This window comes from Globicephala melas, chromosome 9 (assembly GCF_963455315.2).
Source record: "Globicephala melas chromosome 9, mGloMel1.2, whole genome shotgun sequence".
Lineage (NCBI taxonomy): Eukaryota > Metazoa > Chordata > Mammalia > Artiodactyla > Delphinidae > Globicephala > Globicephala melas.
Window position 1 is genome coordinate 77776242 of NC_083322.1, and position 24913 is coordinate 77801154.

The window sequence follows — 24913 nt, forward strand, 5'->3', positions numbered from 1 at the left end:
GGGCGACTGGGATGGTGTCTCTTGGTCAGGGTAGGGTAGGAAGACTAGATTTAGGGGAATCAGCGTGTGCGTGTTTATGTTGTTTTCAAAATAACTCTTGAGCCTTTGTACAGGAAGAAGAGTAAAGATGAGAATCGCAAAGAGGGAAACCCAATGTTCAAGGCAAAGGAAGGAATCATCAAAGGAAACAGAACTCTAGGCAGAAATAAAGAGGGAGAACAAGAGAAAGGGAAGAGACTTTCAAGGAGGCTTTAGTCTTACTGGTATCAAACGCTAGAGAATTATATAGTAAAATACTAAACAAAGTCCACATTTAGCCTCCAGGAGGTCTTAAGTGGTAGGTAATGTGTAAGACAGATTTCTATAGGTGGAGTCCGTGTACGTTATTTGTGCCAATATCTATTTCTCAGATTTTTTTTCCCCTCCATTTAAAGTTTGGCATGTCCACTAGACTTGACCGTAAGTTACCTGAAGGCACAGACTATGGCTTATTCACTTGTTATCATCCCTCCCTCTGCCTCCACCACATACCCTCAAGTGAATACATGTAGGGAGCAGTGCATTATTTTCAGGACTTATTTTCAAAATGTGATTCTATTTACTGAGTTTGTCAGTATCCTGCAGGCTTTCACGTGTGATACAGCATCCCACAAACCTCCTTAATACTTTCTTCATAGTGATAGCAAATACTTTCTCTCTCACTTATCACTCAACTTCCTTCAGGGATCCGTACTTCATTAACAAATGAAATGGTTAGTTAAGATCACAGGAAAGTTTTTCATAAACCTCTTTTCAGTCAACTCTTATATAAGAAGCCACGGCAGGAGAAGACCCATCAGTGTTGCCTATAGCATCTGTGCTTGATATAATCTACCAGAGTGTATTTTCAACTACTGAGAAAGAATCTGACATCTTAATTCCTCAGTCTAGCAGCTGGTTTTTGACCTTCTTAAATTACTGCCAAGGTTACTCTAGCTCTCTAGAATGCCGTCCAATTCTGTGTCATCATCTTCAAACCACCATCCAACCAGGGATAGAAGACCGACTTATCTTACTCTCCCTTATGTTTCTGTGCAAGTGTTTATAACAGGCAGGGTACCCGAGGAGACAGATTTAGGTCTGTGATGTGGTATTCAAGAAAGGGAAGTTCTTAAGACTCGTCTGAAAGATGCTTCTAATGCATTTGTTTTGCCTGATTTGCAGCAACAGTTGTACATTGGTTCCCGAGATGGACTGGCTCAGCTCTCCTTGCACAGATGTGACACTTATGGGAAAGCTTGTGCAGACTGTTGTCTTGCCAGAGACCCCTACTGTGCCTGGGATGGAAATGCATGCTCTCGCTATGCACCCACTTCAAAAAGGTGAGAGGCACAGCAAATTAAGATGAAGCCTTGCTTTTCACACAATGAATATCTTACACGAATACCTTCTCTTGTAGTTTAAAGAGAAAACATATAGAGAACATGGTCTGTGGTAGGAATATTACAATCTAAATGTTTTAGAGTTTTTCATACAGCTAAATTTTGAAGGAGGATAAAACAGAATGTTCTGAAATCCGGAAATGTGGAAGTCTTACCAAACCAGTTTTGTTTGATGCACAGCAAGCCAAACGTGGAAATGCCAAGATGTGCAGTAGGGAACGGGTTTATTCACAAAGCAGTCAAGCGGGGAGATGGGAAAAACAAGTCTCAAATTCGCCTCCCCAAAGGCGAAGGACTGAGGATACTTACGGGAGAAAGCTGAGGCGTGGGGAGCCTGGGAAAGGTTAATTGGAGATAAGAAAAAGGTGAGGTAATCATCGTTCTACGCAGATGAAACTAAGCTACAAGCTTCTTCCTGGGATGCCTGCTCTGAGCATGGAGTTTTTGGCCTCTGATGTCAAAAGGTCACTGGACACTCCCACGTGCCCAGAGGGAGGGTCAGTGGTCCTAACCAGTCTTAACCGGCTAGAGCTCAAACTGAACACAGCTGACTCCAAGTTCCTAAACAACTTGGGCAAACATCCTGTTTAGGTTACCTGAGGCTTGGAGGACACGCAAGTTTTTATAGCAACAATTAAAGCAAGCTTGACTAATGAAGGCAGGTCACAGGTTTCATGGATTTAACTGATGATAACCCTCGGTTTCAGAGCTTTAAAAAATTCTGATAAATTGTTTATATCCTTTTTCTTCATCTTTGTCTAAAAGCATGAAAAGTTTGCTTTCTTTACTACTCTACCCTTTGTATATTCTTCCCTTATTTATAAATATGTATATACTCGTAGTTACTGTTTTACAAATAATGTGTAAATATGTTTTTGTAACAGTGTAGATTATATACAGCCCACAGCACATCCCAGTGATTCTGTATAATTTTGCTTTTACTCCAACTTGACCAATTTCTGCCACCCAGATATGCTTAAATATCCAACTACATCCTGCTGTTTGTAGTTTCTTGCTTTATGTGCTCTTAAAAATAATGCTATTCTGGGCCAACAGTACCCAGCTAGGAATTTATTTTACACACACGGGCAAAAAAGTACCACAAATTATATGTTTGACTGTCATTTCAGCACAGTTTTCAATAGCAAAATTATTGGAAACACCCTGAATGCTCATTAATATGACTGATGGTGGCTGAGTATATTAAAATATCATTATTTTAAAGTGTGGTTTATAGTAACACTATTTTCTAAAGTATTGCCCAAAGTATATTTTATTCTACATAAAATGTCAGCAAATTGTATGTGGTATTTTTTTTTTCATCTTTAGGTCTTAACAAAATAAGGTAACAGGTGAGCATATGTTAGTCCCGCTACTACATATGCACTTTTATTTTTTTTGAATGTTTACTGATTTGTCAAATTGCAAATTCTAGTGATCACAGATTGAATGTATAGTACAAAAACAGATACTATTCCAAGACCTTTTTATATTCCCTGAAATCTCTGAATTAAATGTAAGTGGGGAGATACCATTATTTCAAGTTTAAAGTAAAAAGTCACAACATTTTTGTTATAGTTTTTGACAAAGAATATACTCACCCTAGTTAGTCTTTGGGGAGTGCTTTTCTTTTCAAGAACGTAAAAAACAAGAATGCTCATTTAGTTGGTAATGAACCTTCAGTTTGATGAATTGATCCTGTTCCTTAAGAAGCCAAGATTTAAAAACATTCTTGACCTTATGTACCTTATACCATCATAATTTTTTCTTCTTGTATTTCTCAAGACTGTATCTCTGATCTTGCAGACAAGCCACTGTGATGTTCTCCCTTACCTAACAATGTCCATGTGAGCCAAAAAATGTGTATGATAAATGAATCTCCCACAGGGCTGTCATCTGGTCAGCATGCCCCTTAAGGAACACCCTACATATCACAGAATGTTTACTGTGACATCTAGGATCTCTGATGTGGCAACATAAAATAACCAAAGCAAATGAAACTGTACTCCGAGTGTAAGACTTATTTAACTTAGATGTGGCAGATCTTTACTTTTTTTATGCAGTAGTTACTATTTTCTCTTAAGGAAAATATGTGACAATAATGTACAAGGCCATTATTTTATTATCATTATCACTACTCTCAGAGAAACAATGTGAACTATGTGTCAGTAGATAGAAATAACATCTAGCCATTAGGCCATATCAAACTTGTACTTCTGTTTCAAATGATATTTATCTCGTTGTTTAATCATATCAGTATAATAATGAATCTTCATATGATAAGGCATTTTGTATTTGTGTGTACTTTCTTACCCACTGACTAAAGCTCTTTTATATCTTATTACTTTTCCGTTGGCTGACTGAAAAAAAGAAGATACAAATAGTTACCCCCATAGGAAGTATATAATAACTGGATTGTATTTATATTCAGCCTGTTCTGTTGAATAATTTGTCAAAAGCCAGAGAAAAAGAAAACTGGGGTAGTTAAATGAAATTCAGATCATCTTATTACCAAAACAGGATTTATTCTGAAATAAAATTCAGATCATCTTATTACCAAAACAGGATTTATTCTGTTAGGACTCTACCACTAGTATTATTTGAATTAATGTTAGAGTGATTGGAATATTGACCTGCATTTAAGTTGAGCAGTAAAGCATAATTCTGCTTCTGCTACTGTTATGAGTGTTAGATGTAGACTTTGTATATCTCAGATATCATGCTTGAAGTTCTATTTAATCCCTTTTGCACAGGCGAGCTAGACGCCAAGATGTGAAGTATGGGGACCCAATCACCCAGTGCTGGGACATAGAAGACAGTAAGTATAGGTTTAATATGCTTTCCTCCCACTGAAAATTTTAAGCCTGGTCTTTGTGTGTCTTTTTTATTATACGAGTTAAAACACCTACTCATTTTGTGTAATGCTTGCATTCTGGAAAAGCAATAGGAGGTTTTATAAATCAACCCCCTGTTCACGTGCCTAAGTGGTAATTCTTTGTTATATTTGCTTCATATGGCTTTTAAAATTCCTATACCTTTTTTTTTCTTTTTTAATGCCTTATCCATCCTTGTAAAGTTTGAAACTGCTATTAGAGATAAAGCAGAATATAGTCCAAAACATATGGACATGTAGAGTAAACTCAAAGAGACCCTCCTAGAAAAGTTTGATAAAAGTGTTGGACTTACTAGAAAGAAATTTTAGGTAGCCTGTGCATTATTTGTATTCACTTATTAATTTGTGTATCTATTCAATCAGTAAATATTTATTAAGTGACTTCCATGTGCATGTAATTGTCCCGGATCTACTTTGAGAGAAAAAGCTCCTTAGAGAACTTACAATTCTTTGGGGAAATGTCATAAGGCACAATTAGTGATGTGGGAGTTTAGCAAAAAAAGAGGTCACCAGAGGCTGTACTGTTCAGAGAAAATGTCATAGAATGGAAGATCTTGAAAGTCTGAGTGTGAGAAGGGCAGAGTGGAGAATTGAGAGGAAGTCTGTTGAGTGACTCTGATAACAGAGAAAAAAATCTGTAGAAGTATATATTCCAGAGCTTTAGTTACTTTCCACTCCCAAGCTCTGCCTTCAGATAGAAAATATATGCACACGCACACACACACACACACACACAACTGGAAGAAGAAATGAACTGCCTTTCCATCATCATATTGTTAGTAACCACCTACCACTGAATAAACAACCCAGATTTCATAGTCTATAACTGCTGGTCTGGCAGAGTTTTCTTTTTTAAAAACAAAACAATTATTTCTAATTTATAATATCATTCTTCTGAAAAATAAACTCTAGTCCAGAATAGTACGTTTGTCTTCCTGTTCTAATGTGTAGGTGACTCACTGTAATGTATGGTGTTTTATTTAGCGATCATTACTGTATGCTATGCACAGTTTTTCACATGTGCACATGAGATTAGGAGGGACTATTTTAGGTACTGAGGATATGCTAATGAACATAAAAGAAAACAATCTGTGCATTCATGGATCTTACATTTAAATGTGTGTTAGGGGAGGGAGCAGGCAACAAACATAAAAACAAGTAAAATATATGCCATGTCATATAATGATACATGTTATAAGGACTTATAAAACACCATTGCTTACTAAGGCACTCACAATTATTGTGTCCACTTCATCACAGCCCATTCTTGTTATAGCCCATTGCACATCTCCTTTTCATCATCACCACTCTAACCCAATATATTTTTTGTCAAGATCACCAGCAGTTTCCTCCTTGCCAAATCCGATGGCCACTTTTCCGTTCCCATTTTTACTTACTCTCTAGCTCCCTCCTCCGCGGAACACTTTCTTCACTAGGCTCCATGCAGTGATGTGCTGGAGCCAGCTCTTATGGCCCCATGAGAGCTGACTGTGTATTACGGAGGAATTTTGTGAGCTGAGTTTTAAACCACTGGTAGCTTGAATCAGCCGTGGCAGGAGTGTTTACACCAGGAAAATCGGCAAGCGCTACAAATAAGGGCTTTTTGTTTTCAGAGATGGTCTCCCCAGCACCCCTCTGCTTCACGGCACCACAGGGAAAACTTCTGGTTTTTCTCTTACCTTACAGGTTTCTCCTTCTGAGTGTTCTTAACTTTCCTTTTCATCCTGCCATCTAAACATCCAATCTCTGTATATTCACTCCTTAACGCCATCCATTTCAATACTATCAGAGGCAATTTTTTTTTAGTTTTTTTTTTTAATTGAAGTACAATGTTGATTTACAATGTTGTGTTACTTTCTGGTGTACAGCAAAGTGATTCAGTTATACATACATATTTATTCTTTCTCATATTCTTTTCCATTATGGTTTATTACAGGATATTGAATATAGTTCCCTGTGCTATACAATAGGACCTTGATGTTTATCCATTCTGTATATCATCATTTGCATCTGCTAATCCCAAACTCTCAATCCATCCCTTTGCCGTCCCCCTCCCCCTCCCCCTTAGCAACCCCAAGTCTGTTCTCTGTGTCTGTTTCTGTTTCATAGATAAGTTCATTTCTGTCGTATTTTAAATTCTACATATAAGTGATATCATACGGTATTTGTCTTTCTCTTTCTGACTTACTTTGCTTAGTATGATAATCTCTAGGTCCATCCATGTAGCTGCCAATGGCATTATTTCATACCTTTTTATGGCTGAGTACTATTCCATTATATATATATATACCACATCTTCTTTATCCATTCATCTGTTGATGGACATTTAGGTTGCTTCCATGTCTTGGCTATTGTAAATAGTGCTGCTGTGAACATTGGGGTGCGTGTATCTTTTCAAATTATAGTTTTGTCCAGATATATGCCCAGGAGTGGGACCATAGGATCATGTGCCAACTCTATTTTTAGTTTTTTGAGGAACCTCCATTCTGTTCTCCATAGAGGCTGTACCAATTTACATTCCCACCAACAGTGCAGGAGGGTGCCCGTTTTCTACAGCCTCTCCCGCATTTGTTATTTGTAGACTTTTTTTTTTTTTTTTTTTGCGGTACTCGGGCCTTTCACTGTTGTGGCCTCTCCCGTTGCGGAACAACAGGCTCTGGACGCACAAGCTCAGCGTCCATGGCTCACGGGCCCAGCCGCTCCGCAGCATGTGGGATCTTCCCGGACCAGGACACGAACCTGTGTCCCCTGCATCGGCAGGCGGACTATCAACCACTGCGCCACAAGGGAAGCCCTGTAGACTTTTTAATAATAGCCATCATGACGGCTGTTAGGTGGTACCTCATTGTCGTTTCAATTTGAATTTTTCTACAATTAGCAATGTTGAGCATCTTTTCATGTGCCTATTGGCCATCTGTACGTCTTCTTTGGAGAAATGTCTATTTAGATCTTCTGCACACTTTTTGATTGGGTTGTTTTTTTGGTTTGTTTGTTTTTGTTATTGAGTTGTATGGGCTGTTTGTATATTTTGGAAATTAAGCCCTTGTTGGTCACATCATTTACAAATATCTTCTCCCAGTCCGTAGGTTGTCTTTTTGTTTTGTTTATAAGTTTGTAAGTTTGATTAGGTCCCATTTGTTTATTTTTGCTTTTATTTCTATTGGCTTGGTAGACTGACCTAAGAAAATATTGGTACAATTTATATCAGAGAAATATTTTGCCTACATTCTCTTCTAGGAGTGTTATGGTTTCATGTCTTATACTTAAGTCTTTAAGCCATTTTGAGCTTATTTTTGTGTATAGTGTGAGGGTGTGTTCTAACTTCACTCAATTTACAAGTGGCTGTCCAACATTCCCAACAACACTTGCTGAAGAGACTGTCTTTTCTCCAGTGTATGTTCTTGCCTCCTTTGTAAAAGATTAATTGACCATACGTGTGTGGGTTTATTTCTAGGCTCTCTATTCTGTTCCATTGATCCATATGTCTGCTTTTATGACAATACTATGCTGTTTTGATTACTGTAGCTTTGCAGTATTGTCTGAAGGTTGGGAGGGTTATGCCTCCTGCTTTGTTCTTTTTCCTCAGGATTGCTTTGGCAATTCTGGGTCTTTTAAGGTTCCATATAAATATTAGGATTATTGGTTCTAGTTCTGTGAAAAATGTCAGGGGTAATTTAAAAGGGATCTCATTAAATCTGTAGATTGCTTTGTGTAATATGGCCATTTTAACAATATTAATTCTTCCAATCCAAGAGCATGGAATGTTTTTCCATTTCTTTAAATCGTCTTCAGTTTCCTTTATAAGTGTTTTATAGTTCTCAGTGTATATGTCTTTCACCTCCTCGGTCAGGTTTATTCCTAAATATTTTATTTTTTTTTTGATGAGATTTTAAAAGGGATTTTTTTTCTTTCTTTTTTTTTTTTTTTTTTTTTTTTTCACTTTCTCTTTCTGATGCAACCAATTCCTGTATGTTGATCTTGTATACTGCTACCTGGCTGAATTTGTTTATCAATTCTAGTAGTTTTTGTGTGAAGTCTTCAGGGTTTTCTATATGTAGTATCATGTCATCTGCATACAATGACAATTTTACCTCTTCTCTTCCAACCTGGATAACTTTTCTTTCTTTTTCTTGTCTGCTTGCTGTGGCTAGGACTTCCAGTGCTATGTTGAACAGGAGTGGTGAGAGTGGGCATCCTTGTCTGGTCTGGATTTCAGCAGGAAGGCTTTCAGCTTTTCACTGTTGAGTGTTATGTTGGCTGTTGGTTTGTCATAAATAGCTTTTGTTATGTTGAGGTATGTTCCCTCTAAACTCACCTTGATAAGAGTTTTTATCATGAATGGATGTTGAATTTTATCAAATGCTTTTTCTGCATCTGTTGAGATGTTTTGTTAATCATGTGGTTTTTGTCTTTCTTTTGTTGATTTGGTGTATCACATTGATTTGCATATGTTGAACCATCCTTGTGACCCTGGGATAAATCCAGTTTGGTAATGGTGTATGATCTTTTTTACGTGTTGTTGGATTTGCTTTGCTAATATTTTGTTGGGAATTTTTGCATCTATATTCATCAAAGATACTGGCCTGTAATTTTCTTTTTTGGTAGTGTCTTTGTCTCATTTTGGTGTCAGGGTAATGGTGGCTTCATAGAATGACTTTGGGAGTGTTCCCTCTTCCTCAATCTTTTGGAAGAGTTTGAGAAGGATTGGTATAGTTTCTTCTCTTATTGTTTGGTAGAATTCCCCAGTGAAGCCTTCTGGTCCTGGACTTCTGTTTGCAGGGAGTTACATTATTTCAGATTCTATTTCACTTCTAGTGATCAGTCTGTTCAAATTGCCTGTTTCCTTTTGATTCAGTTTTGGTAGGCTGTATGTTTCTAGAAACATGCCCATTTCTTCTGGGTTGTCCAGTTTGTTGGCATATAATTGTTCATAGTATTCTCTATCAGAGGCAATTTGACTCCCAGATTGACTGTCCAGTTCTGAAGTCTCGCCTGTGTGCAAGACTTGTATGCTCTGTGCCTGCTCAAGAACCCCTCTCATGTGCCTAATAAGAATCTCAAATTATACCTGGGAAAGAATTCTTGTCATCTTCTCTAAAACTTATTTGTTCTGCAGACTTCCCCATATTAATAAATAGCACCACCACTCACCCAACTGCTTTGTCAAAAAGCAGCTAGGAGTCATCTTTTTATGCTTCTCTTTCTTTTACATCTTATCACCAGCCTCTCAGTACAGACCTTTGGCTCAGTGGTCACAACTGCCACTTCTCATCACCTCCACAGATGCCATCCTAACCAGACCCACCAGAACTCTTCAGCAGCTGCTAAACTGGTCTCCCTGCTTCCATGCTTGCCTCCCTTCAGTCTAGATCCCACTCAGTAGCCAGAGTAACCTCTTTCTAAACTTCAGTCACGGGGCTTCCCTGGTGGCGCAGTGCTTAAGAATCTGCCTGCCAATGCAGGGGACACGGGTTTGATCCCTGGTCCAGGAAGATCCCACATGCCACGGAGCAACTGAGCCCGTGCACCACAACTACTGAGCCTGTGCTCTTGAGCCCGCGTGCCACAACTACTGAAGCCCGCGTGCCTAGAGCCAGTGCTCTGCAACAAGAGAAGCCACCGCAATGAGAAGTCCTCGCACCGCAGCTAAGAGTAGCCCCTGCTCGCCACAACTAGAGAAAGCCCGTGTGCAGTAACGAAGACCCAACGCAGCCAAAAAAAAACCACACTTTAATCAGATCTTGTCACTCCCTTACTCAGAATCTTTCACTAGCATCTTAGAGCAATTAGGAAACACTCCACAGCCTTTACCATGGCCTGCGAGATTCTACCTGATCTGCTTTAACACCTTGTCTGACCCTCGCATCACTGTGGCACAGCTTGCTCACAGGCTTTCTCTTTTTCAAAAGCACCAGTCTGGTTCCTGCCTCAACCCTGTTTGCATTTGTTTCCTCTGTACCTGAAGAACTCTTCACTTCAGGTGTCCACGTGGCTCCATCTTCACATCATTTAATCCCGGGATTGAAATGTTAATTTCTCAGAGACACCCTTCCTGACTAACCTACCTGAAATACCCTTCTAACCCTAATTATTCCCTAATCTACTTTATTTTTACTTGTAGTGCGTAACACAGCCAGATACTATATTCTTTATTTATTCATTCACTTGATTATTTTGTCTCTGTCACTGGAATATAAAGGTGGTGAATTTGCCTGTCATAGTCATCCGTATATTTCCTGCACTGAAAGCAATGCCAGTATGGTAGACATGAAAGAATCTTTGCATAATGCATAGGTAAAAGGAAGGATACCCAGATGGAGAGCACTTGAGCTGTGCCTTAAGGAAACAATCAAATTTTACTAAGTAGATGAAGTAACAATTATTAAAATCAGAAAGAATTCACATAGGTTTTGTTAAGTTTGTGATGATCCCTTTGTTATTGTCTAGAGTTCACTCTGTAGGTGCTAAGGAGCTATTTCATATTACTAAGAAAAATTGTTTTTAAAAATAAAAGTAATTTATACCTGTTTGGTGACTGATTGGAATAGGAGAAGCCAGAGACAGAGAATCAATTGTGAGAATTAAAGCAGAGATTATGAGGGTATTTACAAACGAAGCGTTTTCGATCTTAGGGGAGAGGAAGGGTCACATTTGAACACTTGTTTCTGGTAAAGAAGAAAGGAGATGACTTGCTTATAACCCACCATAAATATGTGTTGCACTGAGTCGGTCAAGTCTTGAATAACTGGCAAATAGCTGTTTTGTTTCTTCCTTCCTTCCTTTGTTCATTAATTGTTATATACTGTGATACTGCATGATTATTAATGATATAAAATCAGTAATTCATGTAGATGAACTGTGTTTAACAATGTTAAATACATATAGAATCTTGCTGCAGTGACTTCAGTGACATGTCATATGTGTATTCTAAAGAAATATTCCAGATATTTCTCTATGAAAAAAAATTTTTCCCTGCAATCTGGAAGATTAAAACATTATCTTTAAAATTATTTTATACTTAATGAGAAGATATTCTGCTATTTAAAAACATTATTGTATACAACTTTTGCACTTTTAAAAATGGATAGTAACAGACATTATATATAGTATGTATGTATATATGTGTGTGTGTATATATATACATACATACATATAGGTTTAAATTTAAAAATAGAAAATTTTAAACTCACAGATAAAACAAACATTATTGGAAGAAACAATAAATTAATTTCCAGTCAAACTGATGTAGGGATGAACTTTGTTTCAAAGGGTCACTGTTTCTACTGATTTGAAAATGGATTTCTTATAATCAGCTCACTATTTCACTTTTCCAGTTGATTTCACTAATTTATCTTTCACTGAATTGACCAATTCTTTGGTTGAATCTGTCTAATTGAGTTTCTCCCGAGCCCTTGCCCCATCACCTAAACAATCAGCCTGCATCCTCCCTGCTTTGTTCATGAACTCCCTTTGCTCAGGAAAATGGTATCTGTTACTATGAAGTGATGCGTGTCTTTCTCTTCCGTGATCGGCACTGGTGATCTTCCTGTGCATTAGGAAGTTATTAGCTGTGAAAATCGTGGCTATAATCTGTTAAATTGCCAGAAGAGAGTGGATAGATTACAGATTTCAAGTGGAATCCACACATTTTGAAGGTTAGGTAAGGTTAATTCATAATGGGGTCAGCATGTTTGACTTAATCACTGCTGGTAAGACACATATAAGTTCAAAAGAAGTTTCTTGAAAAGAAGCCTAACTGTTGGATGCATGTGCATTCATGCCATTTGCTGATAATTCTGCGTGCTTAGGTTTAGGATTCACTTAGGCCCCTTAAGCCTTACTCTGGTTTATGCCTAAAATGCTAAGTAGGCCCATCTGCAGAATTGAGACATGTGAATATACGATGAAAAAGTGCATGTTTGGGCCAGGCTGAGAAGCTGTCATTTTTTATTTGATCAAATCTGAGCTACAGATCTTAGATCACACATGGGACACAGCCTTTGGCTACTCTGGAAGGAATGTATTTCAGATGGTGCAGTTGATTTACGAGAATAAGGTGTCTGAGACACTGATCCTTTAGCCTCCCATTAACTATCTTATAGCAAATGCATGTTGGGCTATAATATCCCTCTTTGAATAAAAGAGAACATTTTTGGTAGATAATACAGATAAGGTCCTGATTCTGAGTATTAGAGCATCTAACTTATTAGCATCGTCATAGAGTTTCATTAAGTATAGAGCACTGCACTGACTTTTCTGAGATCAAAATGTCATATGGTCATAACACATGGTTATATGTTATATGGTCAGCTCTGTGGACCAAATCATAATAGAATTTCTCTTTAGAGGTAAGATAAATTGCTCTTCAGAAGTATCTGAAGAATGAGTTATATTTTATATAAATTAAAAGGCATTAAAGCATTAAAAGATGTTGAAGTTTATTCAGTTCAGCTCAGAGAGGCTCAGTGTTTAAAGTTAGATCTTGTGAATTCTTATTTAAAAAAAGAAATTGCAAAAAGTTAATATATTGATGAAAGAGTAAAAATTGCAGTGCAGGGAGAGAGTTTTAAAAATCAATCTATTAGATAGTATTCTACTCTCAGGTTACAACATTATAACATGAATTTCCTTTCTCTTTAATAATGTGTATGAATCTTTCCTCCATGGCATCTGTTCTAAATCAGTCTATTTTCCCATTGCTTTTAAAATCGTGTCAAGGTTAATCTCCTATTCCATGTTTGCTTTCCAGGCATTAGTCATGAAGCTGCTGATGAAAAGGTGATTTTTGGCATTGAATTTAATTCAACCTTTCTGGAATGTATACCTAAATCCCAACAAGCATCTATTAAGTGGTATATCCAGCGGTCAGGAGATGAATATCGAGAGGAGGTAAGTTATAGTCATCAAAGAATGCTCACCTTGAGGGAAACAGTGTAAAACTTAAATCAAGTTTAGGTTGTGAGAGGAGATGTTCAACTTTTAGTGCCAAGTGGAGCTCTTATCACTACATGATAACAAGGAAAATAAAATTTTATACTCTCTAGCACCCAAGGTAACAATGCCTTTGAGATATGAATAGGCCAATTTAATGCAAATGTGTTAATAAATACACTTAAAAGCAAATTGAATTTAAAAAATACAGGATTCTTCTCCTACTTTTTATTTTTCATTGATGGTCTATATTTTAGAATAATTCCCTGATCAAGAACAAGACTTTCCCCTCACAAAAGCACAATGACTAAATTCTCTCTCTCATTGTGTTCAGTTTAGATCATAAAACATGTCAAGTTTGTACAGAAATGGAAATATCTATCTTATCATATCATAGGAGCAAGTTGGATAAGTATCTGGACATCTGTACCTTTCCACTCTAGTGTATTAAAATTAAATCAACACAGGGAAAAGTAATATGGATGCTCTACTCATCTTTTGACTTTTTTCTGTTTGTTTTTTTCTAACACATACATGTGATTAAAACATATCACAAAGATTTTGTGAGATATGTAGGTTATATATGTTACTGAATTTAATGAGATGAGTTTGGGTAGTCTGAGAAATCCTGTATTATTCAAATGTCATGTAACAAAGGTTAAATGACAGAATTTTTATATTTCTATTCTAATGCCTATGAGAAACCAGTGATACTCAATCTAGATTTCTAAAAGCCCCGATATTAAACTAAGGACACTGTAATGGTAATGGAACGAACGCAGGCTCAGAATTAGATGCGTTGAGTAATGATTCTTTGGTAATATTACTGAGGACTGTGGGCTGGAATTTTCCAAGGTAAATAAAATCAATGCAAAAGTTACTGTCAAAATTAAATGAGAAAACATATACAAGAATGTGTATTTCAAAGCAGAGGATTACTCACAAGTGTAAAGTATGCATATAAAATTGCAGGCACTCTCTACTGGGAGGACGTGTGAAATACGAAAGAGCACTGATGATGTGTTCACCCTGACTGCTGAGGGTTCGTAAGCAGGTGGTGACTTCTCTAGCACTCAGTTTGTCTGCCATATAAGCAGGTGGACCAGATGTTCTCTAAAATATCAGCCTCCTTGTGAAGTCTATAAACATTTAAATAGTATATGTAATCGGTCAAACATTACTGTGTAATAGTGGTTCTCAACCTCAGGTAGTTTTGCTCCCAAGGTATTCACATTTAGCAAAATGGAGACATTTTTGGTTGTCACGACTGGGTGGACGGAGGATGCTACTGGCATCTAGTGGGTCGAGGTCAAGGATGATGCTACCATCCTGCAATGCACAATACCTCACAATAGATAGCCATCCATCTCACCCAAATGTCAGTTGTGCTAAGGCTGAGAAACCTTGGAGTCAAAGAACCAAATTTTATCATAAGTGATTAATGTAAAGATATGTTCCACTGTTACATTAAGAAATTATCATTCTCTTCATCTGAGAATAATTTCTGTATCAAAATATTGACCCTTCACATACTTAATACTAAGGGAATAACTTCCTTCTTTATTTCAGATTTCCCTGGTAAAACTTGATTCTTCATTGTTCCTAACATCCATAAGTTCTAAGAGTATGGCATATCCATATTTATACTAAATATTTATTTTAAGAGTCTCACTGTTTACCAATACATATTGAAGTTTTACCTGACACAGAGGTGATTTAATTTCAAGATATAAAGCATTTATTATTTATCCATGAAATATTGCAAGGACATTATCTGAATTTTTGTAACATGCAGATTTTCTTTCAGATATATTGCAGTATTTTACTTTTGAATATCCCAAATGACTATTTTTAATTTTATAGTTAATAAAGTTTGATAATTTCATTTAAATATAATTTTTTAATGATTTTTTTTTTCTCCATGACAAATTTAATCTGACTTTTAAAAAATGTGGAACTCTGCTTGGGATACTCTCCCAGTTATAGAGATGTACGTTTGCCTATGCATGTTTGCACTCACATCTTTCATGTTTCCTGAAAATGCTATACATTACTTTAATGTATGTTTTAAGTATATCAGACAGTCATGGTGGTAGCATGCTCCATAAATTTCAATGGAGCAGAAATAGTGTATTTATTGATTTATACTTTAAAATATTTTAGCTGTAATGTTTCAACTGGTATTTTCATCTACCTTTGTAAATAGTTATACATTGTCCAGGATATGCAGTACTGCTTCCTGAACTGAGGAAAGGGGCAAAATCCAGACTAGATTTGAAGCATTCTTCCCAGCAGGATACCCTCTGCTCTTTACCAAGAAGGTCACAGTTTGAAATCTTTCCTCCACTCAAAAAAAGAAAGAAAAAAAAAAAAAGCCTGAGGGAAGGCCCAGGATCTCCTGTGGCACAGAGGCTGTCACCAGGTTATTCTCTGCCAGGAGGAGAACATTTCCTTACTGAGTTGTTTCACAGTTGGGTGCTGTTGGGGAGGTCATGAGTCAGTTATTCACTGACTTTCTTATAAAGCTGTTCTTGAAATTGATGATGTTTGTGCTGTAACTAGCAAGTTAATCGGTCCCCAAGCTTCTGTTGAACTTCTGAGATCTGAATAAATAAAAGAGGCAGTACCTTATACCATTTGTGATAGTATTTTTTCTGTGGATTTTTAAAACATTTTAAAAACATCTTCAAATATTTGTATTTTTCTATCTGTAGGTCTTCGTTTTATTTTTGTTGCTTTTATTATAAAAGCAATATAAATGGTTTTGAAAATAAACAACTATGAGACCACTAAGTGTAGATAAGCACAAATACTATTCCGATGTCTATTCCACCTTTTTTTTTTTCCTACTTACCATTACACTATAAGCATTTTCCCCTGCCATTCAATTTTAATACCATGTTTCCTGTCCCACATCCCTGCCATCCTGATGACACAGTCATCCACAGATGTTCCATGTTTTATTAAGTTCACGTAACCTCTTAAAAAAGCAATCAACTTTCCTTTAGCTAAATCTTTCTCTACTTGTCTATTTTCTTAGGACAAATTCTTAAATGTAAAATAAGTGAGTTAAAGACTTTAATTATCTTACAGCTTTGGATAAACAACTGCATATTGCTAATTTCTCATCAAAATCACCATATTGGTAAATTGCCTTACGTATCATTTGCTTGGTTTATGTTGATACATTCATTTAAAAATTATTTTAACAAACCCCTTTATATTATAGATATTATCATTTTAATGTTATGCGTATTATATGTAACTTTTTATTGTTTTCTATCTCTAAAAATTTTTGTGTGTCCCTAACACACACAAGTTTTATGTTTTATATAGACAAATCTATTGATTTATATTTCTCACTTGTGCTTAGAATTTCCTTCCCCAGTGAAACAGCAAATATATATTTTCTAGTCATTTTATGATTTTATTTTTACAATTACACTTTACATTTTATATTTACATTTAATTAAAGATATTAGTTAATCTAGCAGTGAGTTATGTATTCATTCGATTTTTTTTTTCTTTAAATAATGAGCCAGTTGCCTCGGCACTATTTTTAAATAAGTCGTCTCCTATGTTTGTTGAAGAAGGGAGATATTCTTGAATCCCTAGTCACTTCCAAGACACGTGCAGTGCTTTCGCTATGAAAGACCTGACAGGTGAATTATATGCAAAGGAATTACCATTAGGCTGCTATTATCAGAGAAGGAAGTCACTGACCTTTACCTGCTGTTTAGTACCTAACTGTCCTTTGTCCCTTACCATGTTTCTCTTTTCACTTCAAATGAATTGCCCTTCACTGAAGATCTACATTGAATAATGCCAAATATATTATCCTTGCTCACATTAAGCAAATGGATAGTTGACCCCGGTTCAAGCATGGTTTTGATATGTAAGGCTGAGCAGTTTTTACTTACCACTTCTAGAGTGAAGAACATTCCATGAGTTTAAATCACTGGTCAGAGATTACATTATCTCTTTGTAGAGGAGCTGAATTTTCTAAATTGACTGTGCTGACATTTCACTGTCGAGATGCAGTCTGCATAATGCGTCCTATTCCAGCACGGAATGAAAGCACTACAGAGAATGGGAATGTAAAGTAGGCAAATGTTAATCAACCACTTAATTTCTGGGTCACAGATTTCTATCTCTAGACTGCAAAAATCCTATGAAAATACATCAATTCAAAATGTGTTTTATTAGAGATACCATTTCATGAAAGGCATAGTTTTGAAATTTTAGGAAGAGAAAAAAATCACTTAAATGATCTAATAGACTTTCTGATCTAATAAATCCAGAAAGAAATTCATTAAAGCAAACTTTTTATCTGTAGGTCAAAAACCAAAAGAAAAAGTAAGCATTCCATCAAAGAAAGGAAAGGTGAAGGACCACGATGGAGTAATGAAATGTCAGGTGTTTATGAAACCCTGAGTCCTGTTAGGGACAGAAGTAGACTGGAAAGGAGAGAAGGGGGCCAGACTTCAGAGTAGAATAACATAAATGGGACACAAAAAGAGAACAGCAAAAATAATGCTGAAGTGTTGCATAGTATGTGTGAAGTCACAAAGTCATCATTCCTTCCTGTCAGAAGCTTAAAAGAACAATAAAAACTAGTGACTCAGAGCTGTGACAGTCTCTAAAAGCCACGTTAAACGCAGTTTAAACATTAGCAAGAATACCAGCTAGGAAAGAACATCCAGAGATGAAACGGAACGGAAGTCACGCACTTTGGTCATCATGCTGGTAACCACAGGCCATTTTCCGTTACAGAACTACAGAAGTAAAGGCTTCAGGACGTCACCTCTCCAGCAATATGGCAGCAGTCTATGATGCTGCTAATAATACTTCACACTCAACCTTCAGAGAGCTTTACTTTTAACACCCCAAATACACCGTACGCTGTGTCACCAACTTGATAAATGGGACACCAATTGGGGAAGATAAATGAGTAGTCATAGGAAGCAGAGCAGATAGGGACCAGAACGTGGGCTGTGGAGTCACAGTTTCAATTTCACGTTCTAAGATATATTTAAATGAAAAAACAATAATTCCTACAATAAAATTATTTAAAGGAAGATATATAGTATGTGTTACATTTGAGATTGATATGATTGTTTAAGACTGATCCTTTAGAGCTCTACCAATTCAAATTCCCTTTTATTTTTGGCATCAGATTCCTATAGTTTCTGAGAATGTAAGTCACTTCAACATTAGTTTGTATTACAGTAGCATTTAAAAATATGTGGGCCTTTAGATAAATCCATTAGAAAAAAAAAAAATCTACTACACACCAATTCACCAAATGGGCAAAGTAAGGGAAACAAACAAACCCCTGATGGTGTGGATTCGTTGTAGCCCAAGGGCAGGGCTGGAGACCATTCAGCCTCATTAACCAGGGATCTGAGCTGTGACCTGCCTTTGGCCTTGTGTGGTACCCCGCCAGCTGCACTTCTCTGGCATAGAAGGTGGTTGGCCATATACTTGTTAGTTAACTGGGCTGGTAGCCAGAGATGTTTCTTTGCCTTTTCTCATATTTCCAGAATTGGAGGGATTTTTCCTACATATTTTTCACATAAAGATGCAAAGTATAGTCCACCCACTGTGAATAAATTTAATTTAGCCGTCTTTATGCCTCCTTGATTTCCATCAACTCTAAGTCTACAATACAGGGGCAGATGTGTAAACTGGGAAATCTTCCAGACTTCTTTGTTGTTATTCTACTTAATGCTGAGCCGCTCAACAATACTCCACATTAAACAGGGCTCTTGTGTCGGTAAACATGCCTGTAGTTTATTGAAGATAGGTTCTCTATTCACACCAGATTGGAGGCCAGGCAAGCTTAAATGTTTGAATTGTCTTTCAGTACTACTGCTTCAAAGGGCAAAGAGCGTCACATTTCAGTGGAGGTTCTTTTTGTTCATTGAGCTTTCTCACACTTGAAATCACATTACCATGTTATAGTATACCGAGGTATGGCAAATATTTCCACAAATGACAGTCTAAAGTATCACACAGACATAAAGTATCAAAATTCAATCCACAGTAAAAAGAGAAATTCAGCTTTAAATGTTGCTAAACTTCTGACTGTAGGGTCCTATTCAGTACAGCCCTGACATCCAAAAGGCTGTACCCTCCATGCCTTTCCACTTGACTTTTAACAAGTCACCACTTACAGTTTCCATAAGCTACTCAGATCATTTATTTGGCAATATCTAGCAAACATTAAATTCCTTTCGGAATAACTGCTCTCTTCTACATTACAGGTAGTAGTGTGCACTAAAGCTCTTTTTCTGCACAATGACTGTCAGAGTCCCATTCTAGCTCTGAAATTCAGAAACAAATTGGTGCTCTTAGTACACCAATTAGTATCTGAAATCTTTGTAAAGATGGTCAGTTGATAGTTTCCAGGTTTACTTCATTAACTTTCACAGCTTTTTACTCCTATCTGTAGACTGGAAGAAAACCTAACTATATTCCAAAGGCTCAGTTAGATGTAATCAGATGCAACCATACATCTTTGGGGGCTGTTACTTTAGTTGAAAGAGAGTTTAGTCACTGTGTTCGACTATGGCTGACAATACTATGCTTAATGACAGAGAGACAGGGATTGTATCTTTTAGTTTCATCTAAGTAAAACTATGTAGCCTCTTTGCCTTTGCTCATAGCCCTCTCTGTTTCTCATTTATTGCCTACATTTTTCCAATTCTGCAGTTGAAACCCGATGAAAGGATCATCAAAACAGAATACGGGCTACTGATTCGAAGTCTGCAGAAGAAGGACTCTGGGATGTATTACTGCAAAGCACAGGAGCACACTTTTATCCACACCATAGTGAAGCTGACTTTGAATGTCATTGAGAATGAACAGATGGAAAATACCCAGAGGGCAGAGCACGAGGAGGGGCGGGTCAAGGATCTGTTGGCTGAGTCACGGTTGAGATACAAAGACTATATCCAAATCCTTAGCAGCCCAAACTTCAGCCTCGACCAGTACTGCGAACAGATGTGGCACAGGGAGAAGCGGAGACAGCGAAACAAGGGCGGCCCAAAGTGGAAGCACATGCAGGAAATGAAGAAGAAACGAAATCGAAGACATCACAGAGACCTAGAAGAGCTTCCTAGAGCTGTGGCTACATAGTTTTCTATTTAATTTAAAGAAAAAGAAGTCTTCACCTGCAAAAATACTGTCTTCTGTTTTATTCATCCTTACGTTAACTCATAAGAGCTTTCCATGGAGTTTTGCTAAAGCACAAGAACAGTAATCTGAATAAGACTGTATCTGGTGGATATGGCATTAGCAAGGGCAAACCATTCATCTGAACCAATTTTCCAAGAACTAAACTTATACCTGCAAAGTATCAGAATTATCTCAAAAGAGGGGCTTTACATTTGTAAATGTTTTACACTCTGAGTTTTTGAATTTATTATGTTACATAAATGAGCTAAGAAAGTGTCAAATTTGACATTGTAATAAGGTGCTTTATTTCCCTTGCATGGCCTTTAAGCACGGAGTTGACCATGCAATTGTGCTATATGTTCTTATGAACAGATACATCATTCCACTCTAGAACTGGCTACCTGGTGGTAGGATTGGAGGGAAGACATAAGATACAGCTCACATTATCAACAGGAACTTTCCCAGTGAGCCATTCACTCTTGGTGCATGGTTTAGGAATTTGGAGAGGTGCATTACTCCTTTCAGACTCCAGGGGTTACATTTAGTGTCCTGGAGCATTGATTTACTGAAGAGCATAAATGTTCCTCCCAGGATTCCTTATGACTTGTCAGGATAACAGGTTCACAGAGAGAAGTTGGTGCTCAGTTATGTGTCTTTAGAATATATGCTGAGCTTTACAGGGACAGAATGCTTAATAAATATTTTAATAGGCTATGGGAAAGCATTTTAATAAAATAAGGGAAACATCATGATGTATACTGCATCCTAATGGGAAAGCACACAGCTGGGATTTGTTAAGAGAAAGAAAGAAAGACAGCCATAAATTCTGGCTTTGGGGAAAACTCACATCCCCATAAAAAGGAAGAACAATCACAAATACAGTGCGTGAAATGTACTGCAGCTTTACTCACTGGAATATAAGTAGCTGCCAATTTGTAATCCATCTGTTAAAAAAAAACCTCTAGATTATAACAAACTGCTAGCAAAAGTCTGAGGAAAAGTAAATTTTCTAAAGGATCATGGGAAAAATGAATACAAATTTATTTACAACCAATGGGATTTCAGTATGTACTTCCTCTTTTTTTTCTAAAAATGCATCATGCTCTATAAATTATTTCTATTTACTGCCTTATGCTCTCCCAAATATTGGATTATTAGATTTTATTTGAGTGAATAGGAAAAAACAATATATACATATATAGAGAGACAGAATTAGGTAGACAACAGTGGTGGGGAGTGGTAATACTATATATTTGTTGAATAACAGAACAAATGCAAAACTTTTGACAACGGAAAGGGTTAAATTAACTCTTTGACATCTTTTCTTCACACAATCTTTTTGCATTTCTGAGATTATATGCTGTAATTCAAGTAGCATTGTTTTAGTAATTTAATAATAAATAAGCCTACTGCATGTAAAGAAAACAAACTCACAACATTAACATAAACATTTTTTCACATTTTGTTAGCACTTGCAAATGTTTCCAATGTGTCCTTTCCTCTGAATATGTATGGAATGTTTCCTGCCTGTTTAAGAAGGACTCACCTTTCCTTCCTATAACACAAAACCCTTAGCCTTCTTCTGTTTTGCCTTTTCATGCCGTTTTTGGTGTGAAATGAAAAATTAGTCACTTCCTCACATGGAAGGCAGCTTTTCAGAAAACTAAATAGCAGACATAGCTCGTTTCTCATGCATTCTACGTGTCTTGAAAATAAAAGCCTGTGAGAACCCTGTGATTTTAGGGCAACTTATTACAGAGTTCAGTATCACGTCTGTGACTGGCTTTACGCTCAAAACGTTCTATCTTACATTCATTGTGTTTGCATTGTTTACCTACTCAAAGTAGTCACACTGATCTATGAGGTTAAGTCGCCTTTTGATATGATACTCATAAATATGTGTAGATGTTTTACTGTAAGGAAAACTTAAGGAAGATAGTTGTTTTTTCTTTTTTAAGTGAACCAGAACAAATCACTCTATTAAAAAGTAATTCCTAAGAATAGTTGTAGCAAGATCAGACTGCTAACAAGAGTGTTTGTAACTTGATTTGCGGGCTCAAAATGTTCCAGGAACTCATAGTAAGCTCAAAGCTCAAAGTAGGAGCATGTTTTTTAAAAGATTTCCAAATATTTGTATATCAGACAGTAGTGATCAAATTATGGATGGCTTTGGGAAAATTTCATGAAGCTCAAATGTTAGGATTGACTTGTGAAAATAAATTTGGTTTTCATCAAAATATGAATGTCCAACCCATTTTTTAATTAATTCCTTCTAATCTTATTCAGAAAAAATTGGGGGGGACATTTTAATTTACAGGCTGCTTTGGATCTAAAACTATTAATTTATGATACTTAAAATATATTTGAAATCTTGTTAGTAAAATAAAAAGTCATAATAAATAAACCATATGGGCAAGGATTTATGTGTATTTATAAAGACAGAAGACATCTAAGCTACTATGTTTAATTTTTTAATCTTTTAATTGCCTCGAACACTTAGAAGAACAGTGTGAATATATTAAATCTAGAGATGAGATACAATATATACTTCCTCACCGCTGAAAGTTTTTACCAAATTTTCTTTGAAATAATGAAAAATGAAATTATAGTTAATAGTTTCAAATACATTTGCTAAGAAATCAGCTCTTTATGGAGAGGTCTTAAAACGTCTATGTTTATTCTTGGTTTATATTTTTTCCCCTGTTTTGAATACGTATGGCTCTGACTTGCATATTCTCATCTGCATTTCACGTCAGCTATTTCTGCTGCTAAATGGAATCCTGACTGTCTGCATTCATTTACATTCAATTTATTGGGAATTTTAAGAGTTTGTTTAGAAAGGGATAGTCTAAATAATTAATTTATATATAAACTGTTTCTTCCCCAAAGAGCTCAAAACACTACATTCACATGATTGAATAAACATTTTTGAAAACCAACCAAATTATTTAAGAAATGGAAAACTGTCACAGAGAAATTTAGAAATTTGCAAAAGCCACAACAGTAGTGAAAAAATTATAATTCACACCATACCTCATCTATCCGCTGACTAAATAATGCTTATTTACAACATGCTGCCTGCAAAATGGTCTTACTCTTGAATTTTTCCTTTGGTCTATGTTTCGGTTCTTTACATGCTATTAATTTTTGTTTCTGCTGAATTGTGTAGACTCAACTAAAAAATAAGTTTACAGTTGTCGGTGCCTGTTTTTCCACATTACTTTGAAAATTAAATTTTCAAGGACGGTTTGGTAGCATCCAGATGTCTACGAAATACTACATTGGACCAGAGCATTAATTAAACACTGATATTTTAAATTTAAATATGATATTTCATATATATCATAAATGAAAGTGGAAATCAAAACGGAAATAGCTTCCCTTTAGAATTTGTCTTGGACAACATGTTGGAACTCATTAGCCTTATTGGGAATGGATAGTTTAGTAAAAAGAGATATTTGAAATGTTTTTATAGAAAGAAATATTTTTTTCTCACAGTAAATGACCACAGTATTTAAATAATTTAATTTGCATGTGAGATTAAAAAATGAGATCTAAAATTCCAACATTGTACACATTGACAGTGCAAAGACAGGAACATGCACATGACTTATACCTCTCATTTAAATATTTTGTCCTATAAAGTATTTATGGTAAGTTTGATTTGGGTGATTTGGGGGTGAAGGGCAAAAATCTGTCACTTAATTGTGTAATTTAATTCTTAATAATTGTAAGTGGTTAGCAATCTATTTTGAATTTGTAGTTTTGCTATTTTAAAAGAAATGTAGTCTTGTAATCTAAAATAATGGAAAGTTGTTAAATGTATATTTTGGTTGTATTATAATAAAACACAAACATTAGTGTTCTATGGTTATTAACAGAATGTTGGTTTGTGTGCAATTTTGTTTTCAAACCCTAAACATGGTAACCAGATTTTATACCTGGACTCGCACTAAATCAAATACCAAGGAAAATATTTCCTGACAATTTTTAGTGGATATAGTTTGCACTGTAAGTATGCAGTAATTTCCCTTATGAAAGAAAAGAATAAGTTTCTCTCCCCAATTAATACGAGTATTACAGTTAAGCTTTACTGTGATTTAAATTTAGACTTTGGTAGACTGAATTAATATTACTACTCCAAGTAACTACTTTTAAGATTTCCAACTACCATTCTATAAGTGAAATTTAAAACTACTCATCGATGTGTTTAGTACTGTATGAGTATACTTTTTTAAAGGCAGAGGCTGAGGTTTTTTGTTTTTGCTTTATAAAGACCTTTCTTGAATTTCTTTTAGAGAAAATTATATTTCTTGTTAATTTGGTACACACATAAGGGATATTTTGTGTTTACAAAGAGGTATTATGATATCCCCTCCAACCTTGTAATGAAATAAATTGTAGGGATGTTGTATAGAGAAATGTCACGTTTTCTGAGGGCTCTGACAAGCTTTGAACATAAGAATTTATAGTAGTATATATACATAAC

The 24913-nt window shown here is 36.0% G+C and overlaps 1 protein-coding gene across 5 annotated transcripts in view; it reads left to right on the top strand.

Moving 5' to 3' along the window:
• Window positions 1-24307, top strand: part of SEMA3D (semaphorin 3D) — a 208216-nt gene extending 183909 nt beyond the window's left edge. For all 5 annotated transcript variants that reach the window (XM_030856996.2, XM_030856997.2, XM_060304732.1 and 2 more), the window contains 4 exons: window positions 1204-1361; window positions 4175-4239; window positions 13064-13203; window positions 19960-24307. In XM_030856996.2, the coding sequence (XP_030712856.1) occupies window positions 1204-1361; window positions 4175-4239; window positions 13064-13203; window positions 19960-20385 (789 nt within the window). In that variant the 3' untranslated portion in view covers window positions 20386-24307. The remainder of the gene's footprint in view (window positions 1-1203; window positions 1362-4174; window positions 4240-13063; window positions 13204-19959) is intronic.
• Window positions 24308-24913: the final 606 nt, after the last annotated feature.